At 45.6% G+C, this 22,639-nt stretch overlaps 1 protein-coding gene and 1 pseudogene across 1 annotated transcript in view; one reads left to right on the top strand and one right to left on the bottom strand.

The window, feature by feature from the left end:
- CATSPERG (catsper channel auxiliary subunit gamma) overlaps positions 1-22,639 on the bottom strand; it is a 53,753-nt gene that overhangs the window by 5,197 nt on the left and 25,917 nt on the right. The window contains exons 9-26 of the mRNA XM_006899737.1: positions 20,744-20,803; positions 20,500-20,616; positions 19,735-19,785; positions 19,500-19,629; positions 18,878-18,989; positions 17,776-17,934; positions 17,568-17,666; positions 17,154-17,191; positions 16,585-16,780; positions 11,713-11,775; positions 11,436-11,634; positions 11,126-11,244; positions 10,915-10,995; positions 10,774-10,830; positions 3,891-4,047; positions 3,448-3,511; positions 3,257-3,352; positions 3,003-3,152 (exon numbers count right to left, since the gene is read on the bottom strand). Of these exons, the coding sequence (XP_006899799.1) occupies positions 3,003-3,152; positions 3,257-3,352; positions 3,448-3,511; positions 3,891-4,047; positions 10,774-10,830; positions 10,915-10,995; positions 11,126-11,244; positions 11,436-11,634; positions 11,713-11,775; positions 16,585-16,780; positions 17,154-17,191; positions 17,568-17,666; positions 17,776-17,934; positions 18,878-18,989; positions 19,500-19,629; positions 19,735-19,785; positions 20,500-20,616; positions 20,744-20,803 (1,948 nt within the window). The remainder of the gene's footprint in view (positions 1-3,002; positions 3,153-3,256; positions 3,353-3,447; positions 3,512-3,890; positions 4,048-10,773; positions 10,831-10,914; positions 10,996-11,125; positions 11,245-11,435; positions 11,635-11,712; positions 11,776-16,584; positions 16,781-17,153; positions 17,192-17,567; positions 17,667-17,775; positions 17,935-18,877; positions 18,990-19,499; positions 19,630-19,734; positions 19,786-20,499; positions 20,617-20,743; positions 20,804-22,639) is intronic.
- On the top strand, positions 12,472-14,707 carry LOC102845259 (annotated as a pseudogene).

Here is a 22,639-nt window from a genome sequence, read left to right as displayed (position 1 = left end):
CTGATGTTAGTTTAAAGATTAAGCTTACCCATCGTTTATGTTGGCAACACTTAAGTATAAGGAAAATATATTCCCAGGAGATTGAGATTTTTTAGGAGGATTGACTTAAACTAAATAAAAACCATAGGGAGACTGAGAAAGTTGCCTTTTCACAGTGCTAAGCTGTGAAAGGACCTCTGCATCAGCCTTCTTTTTCAGAATTCATTTCCCTGTGTCCCTGCTTTCTTTCTGTGTCCGGTTTGCAATACAAATAATTTGTTCAGCATACAGATTGAATAGGTATGTAGAGAGAATACAATCAACACACTCCTTTCTTAATTTTAAATCATGTAGTGTTGACGCCTTTGAGCTGTGGTGCTGGAGAAGAGTACTGAACATATCATAGACTACCAAGAGAACAAACAGATTTGACCTAGAGAGACTGAAACCAAGCTGCTCCTTAGAGGCAAAGATTTGTGAGGCTCCATCTCACATCCTTTGGGCATGCTACCAGGAGGGACCAGTCCTTGGAAAGGACATGCATGGAAGAGTGGAGAGACGGGGTAGAGAAGAAAACCCCAGAGGAGATGAGTTGACATAGTGACTGGGGTAATGGGGGCAGGTGCGTCAGAGACAAGTGAGATTGGCTCAGGAGAGGGCAGGGTACAGAGCTCATAGGGTCACTATGAGTTGTACTTAACTTGATGACACATAATAACAACAGTGTTCCCTTGCTCTGTTCTCAGAACAGTCTCTTGATCTAAGGTATAGGTTTTGCATAAGCACAATCAAGTGTTCTGGGATTTCCAATCTTCTCAATGTAAGCCATAATTTATTGTGATCCACACAAATGCCTTTGCATAGTCAATAAAGCACAAACATTCTTCTAGTATTCTTTACATTCAGCCATCTGATTTCAGTTATGATACCCCATGTGCCATGGCCTCTTCTAAATCCTGCTTGAATTTCTGGCAATTCCCTATAGATGTACTGTTCTAGCCATTTCAAAATGATCCTCCATAGTATTTTGCTTGCATGTGATATTAATGATATGTTAAGACAATTTCCACATTCTGTTGGATCACTTTTCTTGAGAATGGGAACAAACAAGGTTTTCTTCCAGTCAGTAGGCCGGACAGTTGTCCTCCAGATTTTCTGGCATAGACTGGTAAGCACATCTAGGGCTGCATCTGTTAGTCAAAGCATGTCAGTCGGTATCCCATTGATTCCTGGGGCCTTATTTTTCTTGTCAATGCCTTCAGTGCAGCTTGAACTTCTTCATTCATTACTATTGGCTCTTGTTCATATGGTACTTCCTGAAAATTTTCATTGTCAGTAAATTATTTTTAGTATAGTGACTCTGTGTATTCCCCTCCATCTTCCTTTGAATCTTCCTGGATCATTCAACATATCTCCCATAGCATCCTCCAATATTAGACTTGAAGCTTAAATTTGTTTTTCCATTTTCTCAGCTTTAGAAAGACCATCATGATATAAAGAGAAAAGATTGAAGTTGTCAATGATTTCATCTTAGTTGGATCCATAACCAACACCCTTGATACCAGCAGTCAGGAGAACAAGAGAAAAAAAATTGTACTGGGAAAGTCTGCAGGTGGAGAACTCTCTCAATTATTGAGGAGCAATGATGTCAGTTTGAGGACTAAGGCACACCTGATTCAGGCCATGCTATTTTAAGTCACTTGCTGTACATCTGAGAGCTGTATACTGACTAAGAATGACAGAAGAAGAACTGCTGCCTTTGAACTGTGGTGTTGGAGAGGAGTGTGGAATGTTCCACGGTCTGCCAAAGGAACTATGTCTTGGAGAAGGTGCAGCCAGAGTGCTCCTTGGAGGCAAGGATGATAAAGCTTCATTTTACATACTTTAGGCATATTGCTAGGAGAAAGTATTCCTTGGAGAGTGATATCATGCTTGGGAAGATGTTGGGGAAGGAGAGGAAGACCCCCAACTAGATGGGTTGACCGCTGCAATGGGCTCAAGTGTGAGGAAGTATGAGGAAGGCACAGGATAGGACAGGGCTCAGATCTGTTGTTCACAGTATCGTTTTGGGCTGTACTCAACTCGATAGCACCTAACAATAACAATCTATGTATGTGGACGTTGGATGATGAATAAAAACGACCAAGGAAGAATGTGTTCCTTTGAATTTGGATGTTGGCAGAGTGTTGAATACCTCCTGGACCACCAAAGAACAAGCAAGGGACAGACAGTTGGGATAAAGCGTCACCAGGGTGCTCCTCAGAGGCAAGGGCAGGGACGGTTTTTCCCACAGACTGTGGGCCGGCCGGCAGGAGGGCTAGTCCCCGGGGAAAAATATCATGCTTGGGAAAGTTGGAAGGTCAGTAAAAGAGAGAAAGATTTTCAAGGAGATGGTGGCATTTCGAATGCTACATTGAGCTTGAACATGACAGAGGTTGTAAGGGTGACTTCGGCTAGGGCAAGCCTCAGATCTGGATAGGGTCTTTCCTTCTGAGATGTCAAATGGAGGGTTTGAACCACTACCCTTTATGCTACCAGTAGATTAAATTGTTTGCACCACCCAGGAACCTCATTCAAGTGTCAGTAAACATTTAATATGAATTGCTTATTCTTTCATTCAGCATACACTCTGTTGAATCTATCCAAGACCGGACTTGTAGGGAAGATAGGTTCCATGAGAGGCAGGGGCAGTCTAGAGTGGTGAGGCAAGCTGGAGGCCTGGGCAGAGTGGTAGGGACTGGGATGGGCACTCAAGGCTACAGGGGCCAAAAAGAGGCTTCTGTCCCACCTTAGAAGTCAGAAAAATCCTCTTGGCTGAACTAAAGCCTAATAAGAATAAGAGGGATGGGCATTCCAGACAGATGGTTGACTAAGGTAGAGGTCGGATCCATTGGAGGAACACAGAATCAGCGTGCATGGCTTGGGGAACCAGCGACCTTCTTCCCGAGGCAGAAAGGACAAGCAGGCTCAGCAGATTGTGAACAGAAGCAGAATAAGGGGTCCACAGCTGGACCCATACTCACTCGATGCCCAAGTTCAAACCATACTTGAAGACATGGAAGGCTCCATCAATCAAGGTCATATTTTTGTCCATTACTGTCTTGTTCCTCACGGTCCAGATGAGGCTGCCTGTCCTGTGTAGGGTGGTCACTTTAGTGAGGCCAGAGCCTTGGCTGTGAGTGGGCAGGGTGGAGCCATGGGTGGCTGTGTGGCGGGGTCACTTAGCTTATAGGGAAAGGAAGGCAGATTTCGAACTGGGGCCTCCCACAGGGATTACTTGTCCTGGTGACTGTTGTAGTGGAAGATTTCCTCCTTACTGTAGTCCTGGATGCTATCGAGGGTGGGCCCACCACCTACCACCTTCAGCATGTACCTACCAGAGGCAAAGATACACACGTGGCGCAGCGGAGATCCTGAACCGGGCATTTCCCTCCCCCGCCATCTCCACCAGGCTGGCCATGTCCTTACTTGCCCATAAAACGGCCAGCATTTCCAGTCACCACATCTTGGATCAAGAAGAAGGGGTAGAAGACTAGGGAGTGAGAGGTGTTTTAGACAGGCGGAGAAGAAATTAGTGCGGCTGCAAAAGTGAAGGGTGGGGAGGGGTGGAAAGAAAGGTAGGCAGGAAAGGAGACGCTGGACAGAAAATGAATAGAGGATGGGAGAAAGCAAGAGAAGCAGGGATGGCTGCTGAGAAGGGGTGGACACAAAAGGCGGGAAGCAAAGGAGAGAGGGATTGAGATGGAGGAGAGACAGTGGGAAGGGAGGCAGGGGGAGAAGAAAGTGCATCCTGAGGAAGAAAGGTTGCCAGAGGGAGGAGAGGGAAGCAGGACTCTAGGAAGAGGGAAGAAAAGGGCGAGGGACAGGGAGGTGGTCAGGAAAGGATGGAGGATGGAGGGCAGAGCACACACTGTCACGGAAGTGGAAGCAGGGCATCTCAGGGTCGGCTTTTATGCAGTCAAAGTAGTGTTTGTTCTGCATGAGGTTGTACTGCAATGTGAAGGTGACGTCAAAGACCAGGCGCTTGCCTGGTGGACAGCCAATAAGCACTGGCAGCATCAGGCGGCCCTGAGTGGAAGGAGAAAATCTAATATTAGAGTTGGCTAGGATATTTGTAAGGCCCCCACCAAACGGGAAGGGCTGTTCCCTGATACCCCACAACCTAGCCAGCTCACCCTTTCAATCAATAGGATATTTTTTTATCATTAAGATACTATCTGTGATAAGGACAGACACTTGTGTAGATTGTGTACCAGGCACTGGGTGCTGTTTCTGTTTTACACAATCAAGCTCATTTAATCTGCAAGATAGCCCTGCATCCAGAACAAAGAAGAGGGGAGAGAAACAAAAATGGACTGGGAACATTTAGTCCAAAGGACCAAGAGACCATGTAATACTCAACTTCCATGACCCTGAGACCAGAAGAAATAGATGTCCAGCTACTGACCACTCTATAAAGGATCACAGAAGAAGAATCTGGATAGAACGGGAGGAATTGTGAAATAAAACTCAAAATTTTAAGTTGAGACTTATAGGTCCAAGAGAGATTTGTGAAACCCTTGAGACTTAGTCACCCTTCTGATTTGGAACAAAATTAACTACCATGATTCACCTTGCAATTGAACAATAGCCAGGCCTGCAAGGTAACCAAAACCAAAGGGAGGCACTAGGTTCTAGAACAACAACCATGTAAGGTCAAAAGAGTAGCATTTGCCAAGGATAAAGCCCTGGAGACAAGAAGGGGAAGGACAGAGGGATTAATGAAAATGAGAATTACAGGGAAGACATTTTTAAAACTGCAAGTACATTGTGGGTATTGTTAATGTTACAAAATGAAATGTGCAGGAATGAATGCATGAATTAACAATATATTCTGTAAACTTTCACTCAGATAACAATAACAAAAACAGCCCTGCATAGTTTCGAGTCTCATCCATTGCCCTGTAGTTAGAACCTTGCATGATATAGGCTATAAATATCTTCATTTTAAAGATGGGAAATATGAAGCCCAAAGAAGTCTAGCAACTTATTAATTATCTACAAATAACACCCTTGGTATCAGCAGTCAGGAAATAATGAGAAGTACTGTATTGAGAAAATCTGCAGTTAGGAGCCTCTCCACATTATTGAGGAATAATTATGTCAGTTTGAGGCATCTAATTCAGGCCACAGTCTTTCCGATTGTTTGCTGTGCTGGACAATGAATAAGGATGACAGAAGAATTAACGTGTTTGAGTCGTGGTGTTGGAGAAGAGCACTGAGCATCCCATGGACAAATAGATATGTCTTGGAGAAGGGTCAGCTGGAGTGCTCTTTGGAGGCAAGAATTATGAGGCTTTGTCCACATAATTTGGACATGTTGCTAGGCGGGACTATACCCTGGAGAAAGACATGATGCTTGGAAGGGTGGAGCATCAGCAAAGCAGAGGAAGAACTTCGACCAGGTGGAATGACATGATGACTGCTGCAATGTGCTCTTGTGTGTCAGGAAGTGTGAGGATGGCGCAGGACAGAATGGGGTTCAGGTCTTTTGTTCATAGGGCTGCTGGGTCAATATGAGTCAGATTCAACTCAACAGCACCTACAATCATACAGATGTTAAGTGGTAGAGATAAGACTGGAAAGGAGGCACATTGGCTTCTGCTGTCTCTAGAATACCATCTTCCCCAAAAAATAAGCCCCAACTGGTGAGCAATTTTTTTGACTCATGGGGACCTTCCTTTGTGGGGTTCTGAGGCTATAAACTTTACAGAAAACTGCCTGTTGAATTTGAATTGCTGACCTTTCAGTTAAGAGCCCAACGTGTAATGCACTACGAGATCAGGCCTCTTATCTCCAGAATGTGGTTATTAGATACCTTCAAGCCAATGACTCATAGCAATCCTATGAACAACAGATCTGAACCTTGTCCTATTCTGTGCCATCCTTATCATCTCTGAGATACTTGAGCCCATTGTCACAGTCACAGCATCAGTTCTTCTCACTGGAGGTCTTCCTCTCTTATGCTGACCTTTCCAAGCATGATGTCCCTTTCCAAATAGGACATGTAAAACCATTAGCATCCACACCTATGAAGCACCAACTCTTTGTTGGAGCTTTATAGAATTTTTGAACCATAGATGTGATGGGCACATGAAGGAAGACACTGTCTTTAGAATAAAAAAGCCTCTGTTCCCACTTTGGGAGGGTTCCAGAGGCTCACCCAATTATGGGCCACGGACATCCAAAGACTGTGACCGAGATCCACAGGAGCCGGCAAACAGAGGCAGTGGCCTGAGTTAAGCCCTTTTGCAGCCACGCTTTTCCATCTATCAGCCTCACTGCAAAATCGGAGAGGCATTTCAGAATGCACTTCTTGCCTCTCTCAGTTAATGGTATCTCCAGCCCTCCAGCTGTGTACACCAAATGCCCTGCCTGCACGTTCCTTTCTCTTGTGCCCACATCTTGTCCATCCTGTTGAGTCAGATCTGCAAAAGAGACCCTGAGCCAATTCTTTTGCCTCAACACTGGTATTGCCCAAATCTGTCTGTCCAGGCTCCCTGCTGCAGGTCTGCCCTCCACACCTATTCCTTGAGGACTCAGATCATATCCTCCTTCCTTGTCACTCACCGCAGCCCACAAGGTACCCCACCTCCAAGAGATCTGTCCTCACTGACCTATCTTTCCACTCCCCTCCTTGCTCACCATGATCTAGCCACACTTACTCATTACTGTTTCTTTCTTTTTACACTTGAAACATGCTCTCACCTCAAAGCCTTCCTCCAATCTGTTCCCTTTCCCTGGTCTGCCTTAATTGTTCATTTTACCAAGATACGTCCACACAAGCAAGGCCTTCCCTTATCATCTTCCAGAAAACTGCAACCTCTATGTCACTTCCCTGCTTAATTGAATCCTAGTCCATTTTGCCTCTTAATATTTGCTATCTGTTAATTTTTTATTGCCATCAATATTAATATCAAAGACTATCATTAGTATCACACACAAGTAAAATCTTCCTGAAGATCCTTCAGAGACAGCTGGGAACAATATATGGACAGGGAACTTTCAGAAATTCAAACTAGATTTTAGAAGAGGCTGTGATACAAAGGATACCACTCCTGATGTTAGACACATCTTGGCTGAAGCGGAGAGTACTAGAAAGATGTTTATTTGTATTTTATTGACTGTGGATCACAGTAAGTTATGGATAATACTGAAAAGAATGGGATCCCAGGATGTTTAATTGTGTTCATGAGACATCTGTACAAAATCGAGAAGCAGTTATCTAAACCTGGACAGAATAAGAGAGCACTTCATAGCTTAAAATCAAGAAAAGTATGTAGCAGGGCTGTCTCTTTTCTTCATGTGTATTTAATCTGTATGCTGGGCAAATAACTCAAGAAGCTGAATGTAACATCAGGATTTGAGAAAGACTCATCAACAAACTGTGTTATGCAGATGACACAACCTTGCTTGCAAAAAATGAAGAAGACTTGAAGCACTTACTGAAGAAGATTTTATTATCTTCAGTATGGATTATATTTCAGCATTAAGAAAACAAAAATCCTCATAACAGAACCAATAAGCAATATCATGATATTGTTATTATGTGCCATCAAGTTGACCCTGACTCATATGACCCTATGAACAATGGCTTTGAACCTTGCCCTTTCCTGAGTCAAGCTCACCACCATCTCTAAAACACTGGACCCCATGCCACAGTCATTGTGTCACTCCATCTCATTCAGGGTCTTCCTCTCCTGTGCTGACCCTCTATCCTTCCAAGCATAATGGTCTCTCCTGGCAACACATCGAAAGTATATGAAACAAAGTTTCACTGAGTGTAAATTAATGTCTTCCTTCTTTTACCTAAAGCATTTAGTGGTTGATAACCTACTGTGTATAATTAGTTCCAGTTTCTATTTTTCTCCAGGATGGGGAGCCAGAAAGAGGCCTGATAGCTTCTAGATCCACGTCTCTTGACATAATAACACAGTAGTGGAGAGTAAAGAAGTGAGAAAACTAGAAGCCCCAGGCTGAGAAGAAAGAAAGCTCAGACTACACCTGAGCGAGACAGACTGATGCAGTGACTGCAACAATTTAAGCACAGCAGAGATTGCTTGGATGGTGCAGGATCAGGATAGGGTTGCTATGAGACAGAGTTGACTCAATGACACTTAATAACAATATCTTACTTTCACTGTCTTTATTTCCTTATCTGGAAAATAGAGATTTTTAAAAAGTCATTGAGTTTAAAAAAATTCTACAAATCTCTAAAACTAATAAAATTTAATAATAATTTTTAAAAAAATTCTACAAATCTGCATTATGCAGATGACACAACCCTGCGTGCTGAAACTGAGGAGGACCTGAATCACTTGCTGCAGAAGGCAAGGACTGCAACCTTCAATATAGATTGAGGCTCAAAATCAAGAAAACAAAGATTCTCACCACTGGGCCAATTGGCAGCATTAGGATGGATGGTGAAGAGATTGAGATTATTCACAGCTTTAGTTTGCTTGGCTCCACAGTCAACACTCTCGGCACCAGCAGCCAGGAAATTAAAAGACATATTGCAACAGGAAAGTCTGCCGTTAGGGACCTCTCCAAAGTACTGAAGAGCAATGGTGTCACTTTGAAGACTAAGGTGCGCCTGACACAGACCATGGTCTCTGCAATTACTTGCTATGCATCAGAGAGTTGGACAATGACTAGGGATGACAGAAGGAGAATTGATGCCTTTGAGCTGTGGTGTTGGAGAAGGTATTGAATATATTATGGACTGCTAAGAAAAGAACAGCTTCATCCTGCAGAAGGTTAAACCAGGCTGTTCCTTGGAGGCAAGGATTCTGAAGCTTCGTCTGACATACTTTGGATATGTTGCAAGGAGGAACCAGTCCTTGGAGACAGACATCATGCTTGGGAGGGTGGAGGGACAGCGCAGGAGGGGAAGACCTTCTATGAGGTGGACTGAGTCAATGACTGGGGTAATGGGGGTAGGTGTGTCAGAGACAGTGAGATTGGCACAGAACAGAGCAGGGATTAGGGATGTTGTACATAGGGTCACTATGAGTCACAGGTGACTTGACGGCACATAACAACAACAACAACAACAAATGTTGGTATTATAATTAGGGAGCTCGGGTGGCTTAGTGGTAAGAAGCTGAGCTGCAATCCCAAAGGTATGCAGTTCAACTCCTGCCAGCTGTTCTGTGGGAGAAAGATGAGCAATCTGCCTCTGAAAACTAGCTGGAAGGTCATCTATGAGTCAGTTCCAACTTGATTGCACACAACAACAGCATTATAATCACAAGGAGCTCTGGTGGTCCAGTGTGTAAGGAGCTATATTGCTAATCCAAAGGCACAGGGTTCTAATCAACCAGCTGCTCTGTGGGAGAAAGAAGGGCATCCTCTTCCTATGCCATTTACACCTCTGAAAACCCACTGGAGAGTCAACTATGGTTTGGCTCCAATTCGACGGCAATGAATAACATTGTAGTCAGCAGGTTTTCAGATGCAGCAAGTCACACAGGAAACTACCCATCTTTCTCTCGAGGAGCAGCTAGTGGATTTGAACCACATTCCTTTGGGAAGGCAGCACAACTCCTTACCACTAAGCCACCAGAGCTCTACCCCTGAATTAACTCCTCAGATTACTCTGAGCAGAGGCTTGAGCCTCAATGTTAGCTCTGTGCAATCGGGAAGCAAGAACCAAAGCTCCCAAGGAAAAAGCAAAAGAGTCACCTGAGGCAGCAAATGGGGTGAAAGAAGGGCTGAATTGTCAGGATGACAGACAAGAGCGTGTGCCCTACACAACAATATAGGCAACTCATGATGAAAATGCAAATGGATGAAAGGTATGTGGTGGTGGCGGTGGCGGTAGGTACTGTCGAATCAAGTATGACTCATAGCGACCCTATTACAAAACATCTGAACCTGCACCATCCTCACAATCTCTGACACACTCGAGCCCATTGCTGCAGTCACTGTGTCAACCATCTTGTTGGGGATCTTCCTGACTTTTGCCATCCCTCCACCTTTCCAAGCATGATGTCTCTCTCTCCTAGCAGCATGCGCCGAGTATGTGAGATGAAGCTTTATCATCTTTGCCTCCAAAGAGTACTCTGGCTGCACCTTTTCCAAGACATAACTGTTCTTCTGACAGCCCACGGGATATTCAGTGCTCTTCTCCAACACCACAGTTCAAAGGCATCAATTCTTCTTCGTAATCCTAACTCCTTGTCCAGCTCTCAGAATTATAGAAAGTGACTAAAGAGACCTTTCAGCAGAAACATCCTGCCTCAGCCATCTTCATTCAGACAGAAATCTCGACCCTCTGACTTCCTTACAGACCCTATAAACAACATCTGAACCCTGTCCTCTCCTGTAACATCCTCACAACCTCTGACACATTTGAGCACTTTGTTGCAATTCATCTCATTGAGGATCTTCCTCTCTGTCCCTTAGAAGGGGCCTGATGTCCCTCTCCATGATGTAGCCTCTCCTAGCAACATGCCCAAAGTATGTGAACATTTTACACCCAGCCTCTGTTATCTTCATTCAGGTAGAAACCCTGATGCACCGATTTCTACCAGACTTTGCTCAAACCTCTTAGGGTTAGAATAACATAGCAACTGAAGAAAGTTTGGGTATTCGGTTAAAACAATGAAGAAAATTAATAGAAGAAATCCATGACTATTGCCAAGGACGGACACTAGTCAGATAAACCTTTAAACAGCTTCTGAGCCCTATAGAGGCCCAATTGACTATCCCCTTCCCACCCTGCACCAGGCCCAGTGCCCCAAGCTCCAGTACTTGCGTGCGTGGCCCCAGGTGGGTGTTCTGGAAACACTGCCCTGCGGAGCCCATCACCTGTGGGGGAGGGGCAGGGTGATAGTGGCAACCATAGGTCTCCTTTCTCTCCCTCATCCTAAATCCCTCCCTCTTGGGCTGTACCTTGACCAGCACCGAGGTCCTTTTGAGGTGTCGTCCACTGATACCATGGTCAAAACATTGCCTCCTATCTCTGATCGAAACCTGGGGCAAAATGGAAGCTTAAAGGAGCCAACCAGTTCACAGGACCCCCCGTATGAAGGAAGGGCACAGTGGGCTTTTCATTTCCTTACAGTCCCCTCCCTCCCTCAATTGGGGGGAGGGGTTGTCTCACATGGAACACCATGGAGTTTTGACTAATAATAACCCTCTCTGTCACTGTCGCTTTGATGCACTTTGGGTGGGCCAGCATCACGCCCAGACCCAGCTGGTTGTCCAGAAGAAAGTTGGTGCCTGCGCAGGGCATCAGAGTGGTTATGGTTCAAATCCCGGACCCAGTATCAGCCCCCCTCAAATAGTGTCCAAACCACCAAGGATCCCAGCTCTTGGGGCGCCCTGGCTCCGCCCGCGCGTCGGCCCGGCCCGGCCCCGCCCCCGCCTGTCCCCGCCCCGTAAGCGGCGCCTGCAAAGCCCCGCCCACGAACCAAGCATGGGTTGGAGGCTGTGGAAGCCCTTGCGGGCAGTGAGCCGGATGGAGAAGCTGTAGGAGCTTCCCTTGTCTAGGAAAATGCGCTCAGGCAGTTCAGCCTCCGGCTGGAGGTGGTAGAACTTTTCGTAGCTTTCCATCTCAACGTACACGCCACTCTCGCTCTGCCAGTTGCTGGCCAGGTAAAAATAGTAACTCTGGGAAAGAGTGAACGCTATGAGGTGTCAGCGCGGGATGCACTGGTGTCCACCTCCCCACCTCTCCCCGCACGGTACCTGGTCGTGTTTCTTGCTCTCCCACCAGCGCCAGGTGGGGTCATGCACTGGTTCTGCGTAGGGCTGTAGGGACCACCAAGCACCAGAGGTTACTAAGCCCTTGCCCAGGCTTTCAACTCAACTCAAACTAAGACCCTAATATGTCTCTGTCCCCCAAGACCTGTAACCAGCTCCACAGAAGCTCTTCCACGCCCTTAAAGTTATCTTTTCAAAATCCCAACCTCTTGTTTGAAAGCCCATTTGAACCTGTTGTTAAGTGCCTTCAAGTCAAGCACGACTCATAGCGACCCAATGAACAAAAGATTTGAACCTTATTCTATAACTATTGTCATTTCTCTAATGTTCATAGAGTTTCCAGAGGCAGGTTGTTTAGGAAGTGGATGCCAATCCTGCTTCCATACCTGTCTTAATCTGGGATCTCCACCAAACACTGTCCACCATGGGTAACCATTATAGCACATAATTAAGCATCACAGCTGAGATAACACATGTTATCTCAGTACAAGAAATTGATAGAATGTCCTTCCCAAACATAATGACACCAGGCTGGAGGGTTCAACTGACTTTTAAATACAAAGGCCAGCCCATCAGGTCCTGATTGACTTAAACAAAAGGCTTCCAGCCCACAGCTCATTGTTAAATCCAGTAAATCAAATCAGTCCACACAGAATTGTAATTAAATAAAAACAACCAAACAGCTTACACCCGCCTTTCAACTAAACAAGAGAACCTGCCTTCCAGAATGCAACTGCTTCACGCATGAGCCTCCAAACTGGAGACAGTCAGGTGACAACCCCCACAGGGATTCCAAGGCTATAATCTTTATAGATGCTGACTGCCAGATTTTTCTCTTATGGAGTAGTTTGTGGATTTCAATTACCGACCTCTTGGTCACAAACCTAGTTCTTAACTACAGTAACACTTATTATGTACCACCCAGTCAGAAATGACTTAAAGCTGATCCTCCAGTGAGTTTTCCCAGGCTGTAAACTGCAGAGGAGATTCCCTATCTTTCTCTGGAGAGCAGCTAATCGAATAGAAAACCAGCTGCAGCCGACAGTGCAATTGATGAAGCTTCTTTTCACATACTTTGGGCATGTTGCTAGGAGATGTTATTTCTTGGAGAAGGACATGGTGGAGAAAGGAAGATCCTCAACCAGGAGGTTTGACACAGCAACTGAAGCAATAGACTTGAACGCATCAGAGATTTCGAGGATGGCCCAGGATAGGACAAAGTTCAGACCTGTTATCCACAGGGTTGCTATGAGTCATATTCAGTGGCACCTGACACCACCAATGACAGGGTGGCCTAGTGGTAAGAAGCTGCACTGAATCTCAAAAGTACAGGGTTGTTCTGCAGGAGAATGGGCAATCTCTCTGAAAAACCTGCTGGTCCACAACAAGGAGAAGGCCACTAGAGCCAGCTGTTGTTAGGTGCCATTCAATCAAGTATGACACATCGCACCCCCATGAACAACAGAGCTGAATCCTGTACTATCTGGTACCATCCTCACAATATGTAACACACTCGAGCCCATTGCAGTAGTCACTGTGTCAACCCATTTGATTGAGGGTCTTCCTAAGCTCTTCTGCTGAGATCCTCCACCTTCTCAAACATGATGTCCCTTTCCTAGCAATATGCCCAAAATATATAAGACAAAGCTTTATCATCCTTGCTCCAAGGAGCACTCTGGTTGTATTTTCTGACATATTTGTTTGTTCTTTTGGCAGTCTATGGGACATTCAGCATTCTTCTACAACACCACAGTTCAAAGGCATCAATTTTTCTTCCGTCTACAACACCACAGTTCAACAGCATCAATTTTTCTTCTGTCATCCTTATTCATTGTCCAGCTCTCAGATGCATCACAAGATGCTTGGAAAGAGCTTGGACTGAATCAAGTGCACCTTAGTCCTCTAGCCGACATCACTGCTCCTCAATAGTTTGGAGAGGTCCTCAACTGCAGACATTCCCTGTACAATATGTCTCCTGATTTTCTGACTGCTAGTACAAAAGGTGTTGATTGTGGATCCACATAAAATGAAATCATTGACAATTTCAGTCTTTTCTCCATATACCATGATGTTGCCTATTGGTCCAGTGGTAAGAATTTTAGTTTTCCTGATGTCGAAATGTAGTCCACGCACGGCTTGCTCAGGCGCAGTGGTCAGTCGGCCCCTTCCACTGAGGGTTCTCATTGCGAGAAGCTGCGGCCTTGGCCCTGGGGCTGGTGTTGGGCCTGCGGCGCCTTGGGGCCCACAAGAGCCACTTGGGATCATGCCTGCGGCAACTGGGGCCCAGGACAGGCCTTTTCTGGACACTCGCCATGCAAAAAGTCAAGAATCACATCCCCGAGAGGTAGAAAAACTACCTTCCAGTTGGGCAGCAGATGCCTAGGACTCGTTTAATTGCTTTCAAAGTTCCTTTGAAAAAACTTTTTGAATGGAGTCTTGCACCAGAAGAGTGTTTTCCTCCTCTGGATCTTTTTAACAAAATCCAGGAACAAAATGACGAACTTGGACTGATTATTGATTTAACCTATACGCAACTTTATTATATACAAAAGATATTTGATTGACGTGGAAGGCCATGAGGCCAGATGACGCAATTGAATTACTTAATAGGTGCTGGGGGCATTGCATAGAAAGGAAGAATTACATTGAAGACCTGCAGAATGGCCCCATCAGAAGGAATTGGGGTTCCGATGTGTCCAGGTCAGGTGACTTCGAAGACTCCTTGCATTTCATGGAACCAGTCCATGAGTTTTTTTACAACGGACTTCAGTATAAAGGCCACTGCATCCAAATATACCCAGCTCGCTCTTGATGTTTCCCGTCCCGGACCCAGGATCCGCCTCAGGTAGTCAGGCATTTTTCACAGAATCCCGAAGTCCATGGGAGAGGCCTTATCCCCCCTCGTGGGCCCCCTGTATAGGACTATTCACAGAGGCGATACACCTGAAAAGTTAAACCATACAACAGCCCGGCGCTGTAGGATCAGGGGTTCCCTCCTTACCTGATTCACAGGGTATTACTGACTGCGGGGGACGGTCGAGTGATCTCCCTGGAAATCAGAGCTCACCTGAACACTTAGCCGGTCAGTGGAGGAGGTGTATGATCTACTTTATTGCTCCTTCATGTGGTAAAGATTAAGGCAAGTTTTTATTGGCATTTTAAAATCCATCATTTCAGTCTTAATTTTTTTTAAGGAAATATTTTGGTACTGTTAATCTCGTTACAAATTTTTTTTAAAGTGTATTCCGTATTGAAAGCGGTATTCCTTGATTTTCTGCAGCAAGTGCATGAAGTCCTCCTCACTTTCAGCAAGCAAGGTTGTGTCACTTACATAATGTAGGCTATTGATGAGTATTCCCTTGATCCTGATGCCACTTTCCTTTTCATGGAGTCCAGCTTCTAGACTATAATTTGCTCAGCATACAGACTGAACAGATGTGGAGAGAGAATATAATCCAACATACTCCTTTCTTAATTTTAAACCATACTCTGTTTACACAGCAGCATCTTGGTCTAGGCATAGGTTTCACTTGAGCATAATTAAGTGTTCTGGGATTCCAATTCTACTCAATGTTAGCTATATTTTGCTGTGATACACACAGTTAAATGTCTTTGCATAGTCAAGAAAGCACAAACAGATATTCTTCTGATACTTATATTTTCAGCAAGGATCTACCTTGTCATCAGCAATAATATCCCTGGTGTCACAGACTCTTCTAAATTTTGCTTGAGCTTCTGGAAATTCCTGATCTACATACTATTAAACTAGGGATGATAAGAGAATTGATGCTTTTGAGTTGTTGGAGAAGAGTATTGAATATACCGTGGACTGCTAAGAAAATAAACAGGTTCTCCCTGGAGAGGGTTAAAGCAGGCTGCTCCTTGGAGGTAAGGATTCTGAAGCTTCGTCTGACATACTTTGGACATGTTGTAAGGAGGGACCAGTCCTTGGAGAGGGACATCATGCTTGGGAGGGTGGAGGGACAGCGCAAGAGAGGAAGACCCTCGATGAGATGGATTGATTCAGTGATGGGGGTAATAGGAATAGGTGTGTCAGAGACGGATTGACACAGGATAGAGCAGGGTTTAGGGCTGTTGTACATAGGGTATGAGTTGTAGGTGACTCGATGGCACATAACAACATGTACTATTCTAGTTGTTTTTGAATGATCTTCAGTATTATTTTGCTTACATGTGATGATGATGATATTGATAGTTTCCACATTCTGTTGGATCGAACATCTTTCTTGGAAATGAGAACAAGTATTGATCTTTTCTAGTCAGTCAGCCAGACAGTTGTCCTCCAAATATTCTGACATAGACTGGTAAGCATATCCAGGGCTGCATATGTTGAAACATGTCAATCAGTATCCTTTTGATTTCTGGGGCCTTATTTTTGCCAATGCTTTCAATGCAGCTTGAACTTCTTCCTTCATTACCTTTGGCTATTTATGTTACTTCCTGAAATTTTTCAGTGTCAGTCAGTTCTTTTGGTACAGTAACTGTGCATTCCCTCCATCTTGTTTTGATGCTTTCTGGATCATTCAAGAATGATCTAGATCCTGAAGGTGAGCGTTTCAAATCCACCAGATGCTCTGCTGGAGAAGGAGGGGCAATCTCCTCCAGTACCAGTCAGATCTGATTCAATGGTACACACACACAATATAATAAAAATTTTTTAAGAGAATGATCCAGAGCCAGTAGAGTCTATTTCTTTGAAGTCTAGCTCCCTCTCTAGCCTTCAACCCTCCTCAGTCTCTCCTCAACCTCATAAGCTCTCTGAGTCCCACCCCTCAACAGTCCTGACCCCTGGGGTCCTCTCTCAGCAAGAGCCAAACCTGCAAAATACACACACACCTTGTCATACTCAGAGTGCAACCACAGCAGGTAGTAGACTAGGCCCTGGTAGACTGCCAGTGAGTCTTCACTGTGGAAGCCTGAGGCTGTCAGGACACGGGGGGGTAAGGCCTGGTATCGTTCCTGGCGTGTATACTTTTGCGGATTTGGCACATTCTCCAGGCGCATCACCGTGAAGGGGCACAAGTTGGAGAAGCTGGGCTTCGGTATGCTCCTGGTCAAGGGCAATAAGGGGACCACAGCTGACTCCCAGGGCAGGAGTAGGTCAGCAGTCGCCCTCCCACAGCAGATTCAGCTGTTGGTGCTGGACATTTCAGCTAAAGATCCATCCCTAAATCCTTTAGGCTAAAGTCCTGGACTTCTTCCTAGATGCTCCTCAATCCAGCTTGTCACCTCAGGTTCTAAATCTCTGCTCCACCAGGGGGATCACTGAACCCAGTAACTTGTGACCATCCAGGCCTTTCCCTTAGTCCCATCAATGACTCCCCAGGACCACCAAAATGAAATCCAAGCTCCTCCCCATGCCCACTTACTTTACTTAGCTTGCCTCTCCCCCCTCATCACAACACTTCAGGTTCATCAACACCAAGGCTTTTTTTATCAAGTCCTTTGCACACATGACATCTTTTTTCTCACTTGGCTTAATTCCTTCTCATCCTTCAGGAGGTAACTCTGGTGACTTAGTGGATAAGGAGTTTTGCTACCAAAACAAAGGCAGGCTGTTCAAATCTACCAGGAGAAAGATGGGTACTCTCTTACTAACCAGTTTGCAGCCTCTGAAAAGCCACTTGAGGCTTGGCTAGGAGTTGGTTCTGACAAAAAGGTACATAACCACATCTTTCTTCACACCTCAACAATTCCTTCTCTCTGGCGCTTTCCCTGACTGCACCTTCCCCATAGCTTCTCCCATCATAGCTCTGACTAGAATGGCAGTTCCTGGGGCTCTGCTGTAGTCTAGAATCATCTTACCCAGGATCTGCCACCAGATGACTGTTTCTCAGCTTGAGGTACATGAGAATCTGTTCCACAGGCACCAGCCTCTTGATGAGCCCACTCTTGGGGCCTTGGAAAACGTACACTAGCTGCAGTGGGAAGGCAGGGCTTGGCCAGCTGGTGTCCGCCACCTTGCAGCTCTTCCTTTCCCCCACTCAGCCCTCCCACCAGGCTGGCCCCCTCCCACCGGGCTGGCACCTGGTACAGTTGGCTGTCTTCGTAGAAGAGGGTGACCATGGTCTCCTTGTAGCTATAGAAAGGCGACTGCCTCATCATCTGTATGCTGATGTGCATGTCCCAGCCCTCAGATGGGTACAGCCTGTACACATCGTAGCTGCCCTCCAGGAGGTACCAGACCTAGATAAGAGCAGCTAGGTGTGTGTGTGGGGGTGTGTATAGGTAAGCGTATGGGCACCGCTGAGCCCTGTCAGGACCATGGAAGCCCACATATCATCTCTCTCTTTCCCAGAACCCCACCACATGGAGCCCCATTGCCATAACAACTCTTCAATGCTTCTGTCCTTCGAGTGGTGATTCTGTGACTTGCAACCAAGAATTCCTAACATACACATCTTTCTAAAAATCCTTGCTCCACCTTCGTCTTTCCCCTTTACTCTCTACACTTGCCGTGGTTTCATCATCCACTTGGCCTCAGTTTCCCTGCCCTTTAGAATGATGCGCCCACACTACCCCCTAATACCTGATTCCAGACCTCCCCTCCCCTCACATCCTCAGCCTGGAAATATCCTCTTGCTGGCCTCTCTGTCTCTCTGTCTCTCTCTCTCTCTCTCTCACACACTCTCTCTCTCTCTCTCTCTCTCACTGGGCCTGACTCCTGTGCTTCCTGTCTCTCCCTGATCCTGGCTCAACCTACATGCCAGTGTCTCCCTGGCCCTGATCCTGGTCTCTCTGAACAATTAGTCCTTGGGGATGTATCTCTCTTCTCAATGGATTATTAGTCCCGTGAGGGCAGGGCCCAGGGCTGTCTTAAGTCACCTCTGGGTCCCCAGCTCTGGAGCAGGCTTTTAGTAAGGGCTCAGTCATTGCAAAATGAACAACTGAAGGATGGAATGAAAGCAACACTACCTGGGAAAGCAGATCATGGCTCTGAGGACAGGTCTTTCATTTTGCTGTGTGACTTTAGAAAAGCCACTTGGCCTCTCTGAGTCCCAGCGTCCTTAGTTATAAAGAACAATCTGAGGGGGGTTTCTTCCCTAATCTTTCATCTTGAGAGAGGATGGAGGTGCCTGACACCAAGTGTGGGTACAAGGAGGAAAGGGAGAGGGGCTCGGCAGCCCACCTCCTCAGACTCTGTGACAATCGCCATATCCCCATGGTATGAGTTGACTAGGTACTTGATGACAGACTCCTTGGGAAAATCTGACAGGTAGAAGTAGTTTTCATGGTCATAGCTGGAAGAGTAGAGAAGGGAAACTAGGTGAGCTACTTCACACCTAGAACTCCCTGCCACAACCCCTAACTCCCAGCATACCATTGCACAGGCAGTGTTTTTCCACTTTCTCCTACAACCTTGTGAGAGTAGGAGCATGACTTCCTAGCAACTACCTCCCATCCAAACCCACTCACTGGCCTGGAGGTGGTGAGGGGTCCCTGGGGTTGAAAGGTGGCTGAGCAGAAAAAAGCCTTACCCTTTCCCAGAGGTCTTTATGTAACTGGGGTCTTTTTGAAAAGTTTCCTTTAGAAAGGGTTCCCACAGCTTTATAATCTGGACTACTAGCTCTGCTCACTTGAACTGGTGTTTTCCACATCACAGCCCTAATAATACCTGGACCTGGCACATGCCGAAGGCTTGGTAACTTTAAGAAGGGTGGCTGGCCCCTTCTCAGCCTTTTCCAGCCACCTAGCAGGGCTAGGAAGGCAGACGATGCCTGGCTGCCTAGGAGGGGTAGGCTGGTGCTCACCTCTGCACAATGAAGTTGCCCCAAATGAACAGCATGTTGTTGTATGGATTGAAGAACAGGCCCAGGGGTGTGAGAGGCACTTTGGTGGACAACTCTAACTTTTGGAGCATCACAAACTTGAGGCCTTGAGCTGACCAGGGCAGAGGCACAACAGACACAGCAACAGGTGAGGGTCACCTGGAGCCCTCCTGGCCTCTTGCCCACCTCTGAGGCCACCTCTCCCTTCCCTTCTTACCATCAGGGATAAATCTGGGCAACTCGTAGAGAAAGATCAGCTGCTCTGTGACTGTAGGAGGAGCAAGCACAGGACAATCCTTACTAAGATCTCGACTCTCAGTGTTAAGAACTGAAGCTACAGTAAGGTTTCAGCTCCCATAAAAGCCTCCAAGGGTTTCCCACTTAGACAAACTTCTTGGTGTGAATTATAACTTTAAAAAGGCACGGACTCTGAGAGTATAGTCTTGGTAGGACACTTGCTTTGCCTCCTTTGACCCTGGGATGGAGCACTCTTGAGCAATGCACAGATGGTAAAACTGTACATATTAACCCTGTGCTTGCTGTACATAAACAAAATCTAGTCTCTTCATCAGGAGTCCAAGATCCTGCAGTTTCTGGCTTGTGCTTCCCTCCCTAGTCTCTCCCTCCTTCCTCTCTCCATTCCTCCCTGGCTGAATTCTGATTTAACACCACCCCTTACCCAGGAGTGCCATAACTCCCCAGTCAGTTCTGACTCATGGCAACACTCGATTGGGTTTCTGAGGTTGTAAATCTTTACAGCAGGAGGCTCCCTATCTTCCTCTGGAGAATCAGCTGGAGGATTTGAACCACCAACCTTTCTGTTAGCAGCACAACTATGTCACCAGACTTCCTTTAGGGTACCATAAGCAATACTCTGTTTCCTTTCCATTGCCTACTGGGCACAGATCACTATGGGCACACGCACAGTCCACAGGCTGGTTGCTGGCCCCCTGGTGCCCTGCCCCCGCAAAGCCTGGATTACACAGGTTGTAGCTGACGAGCAGGTAAGTCTTCAGGATCTCAGTGTAGATGTTCTCCACAAGCAGCAACAATTCATTGTTAGCGTTGATATATACAGTCCATAAGATGGAGCAGTTAGCTGCAGGACAGACAGCAGGGTGGTGGTCCTCATTAGGGCCTGGACTCTGCCCTCACCCCCCTCCCAGTTTGTGGTACTCCGCCTCTCTCCCCTGCTCCCAACACCGACTCATCTGACAGATCAGTACTTTGTAGTGATTGGCAGGGTGACTGGTACTTGGGCAGCTTCTCAAAGGACACACGACCATCTGTGGGGCAGGAAGGAGTCTATACTCTTGTCCATTCTCCCCAGCCCAGCCCGCCCAGCAGCATCTACCCCAGAGGCCCTGATTCTCCTCAGCAAAGTACCTGAGCTTCTCCTCCATACTCAAAATCATGCTCTTTAAGTCTCAGGGATTCCAGGATCTTTTGGTTGCCCACACTAAGCCCATCAGAGTTGTCTCTGTCTCTGGTTTTGGTAATTAGCTTAGGTCTGAGCACATGGTCCTGAGCAGCTAATCAGAGTGCATCCTGAGACCATGCGAGAACAGGGAACAAATGGCTTTGATCCCTTGGGGTGATTAAAACTTATAGGGGTGACATGAGTAATGAGTGCCTGGGGCCATTTTTAACCTAGAGAAGAGGCACACTTTCCTGAAAATGAAGGCAGAGGGTTAATCATAAACCTTTATAGCATTCACCCCAGCATTATTCTAAGGCTGTATACAGGTGATGTCATGCGAATATTGGCATCACAACAAATGTCACTTAAAACTATTTCTTAAAAACAAACAAAAACCTATTTATTTTGCGAGGCATCTTATCCTTAGTAATATGTACAACACACACTATCACACTATACGATGCTGCAGTGCATTCAAATGCATGCACCAACAACCAGAGCCAAAGAGAAGGAAACAGATGACTTCTACCAATTTTTGCAGTCAGAAATCGATTGAACATGCAATCAAGATGCTTCATAATAATGGGTGGCTGGAATGCAAAAGCTGGGAACAGGGAATAAGGATCAATAGTTGGGAAACACGGAAATGAAACTGGAGACAGAATGATAGAATACTACACAATCAATACTTTGTTCATTGCAAACACTTTTTATAAGAAACACAAATGGCAACTATATACATGAAATTCACCTGATGGTCTACACAGAAATCAGATTAATTATATCTGTGGAAAAAATCAGTGGAGAAGCTCAATATCTGCTGTGAAAACTAGGCCAGGTGCTAATTGTGGAACAGACCATCAATTACTCACATGCAAGTTCAAAATGAAGCTAAAGAAAATGAAATCAAATCCACAAGAATCAAAGTTTTATCTCAAGCTTATCCCACCTGAATTTAAAAACCATCTTAGGAACTTGAGGCCTTGAACTTCACTAACGAGTAAAGATTACCTGAGCTATGGAAAGAAATTAAGAATATCTTCTATGAAGAATGCAAAAGGTCATTACAAAGATAGTAGAAGAAAAGACCAAGATGGATGTCAGAAGAGACATTGCACTAAAGCTCCAAGAAGTCAAAGCAAAGGGAAGAAATTAAAGAAGTTAAAGAGCTGAACAGAAGATTTCAAAACACAGCTCAGTAAGACAAAGCAAAGTACTATAATGAAACATGCAAAGAACTGGAGTCAGAAAATCAAAAGGGATGAACTAGCTCAGTAGTTCTTAAGATGAAGGAACTGAAGAACAAATTCAAGCCTCGAGTTGCAATATTTAAGGATGCTGTAAGGCAGAATGTTGAAGGACCCAGGAAGGATCAAAAGAAGATGAAAGGGGTACACAGTCACTGTGCCAAAAGAATTGGTTGACACAGAAGAATTTCATGAAACAACATATGATCAAGTGGCAATGGTGACAAAGGAGGAAGTTTAAGGTGCTCTGAAAGAACTGGCAAAAAACAAGGCCCCAGGAATTGACGGCATACCAGTTGATGTATTTAAGTAAATGGATGCTGCTCTGGATGTGCTCACCAGGTTATGCCAAGAAATCTGGAGGACAACTACGTGGCTAACCTGAGTGGAAGAGATCTATATTTTTTCCCATCCTAAAAAAATGGTGACCCAAGAGTGTGTGGAAATTATCACTA

This window comes from Elephantulus edwardii, unplaced genomic scaffold (genome assembly GCF_000299155.1).
Source record: "Elephantulus edwardii isolate Elephantulus edwardi_28Jun2011 unplaced genomic scaffold, EleEdw1.0 scaffold00266, whole genome shotgun sequence".
In the NCBI taxonomy this organism is placed as follows: domain Eukaryota; kingdom Metazoa; phylum Chordata; class Mammalia; order Macroscelidea; family Macroscelididae; genus Elephantulus; species Elephantulus edwardii.
This window is presented reverse-complemented; position numbering and strand designations above follow the sequence as displayed.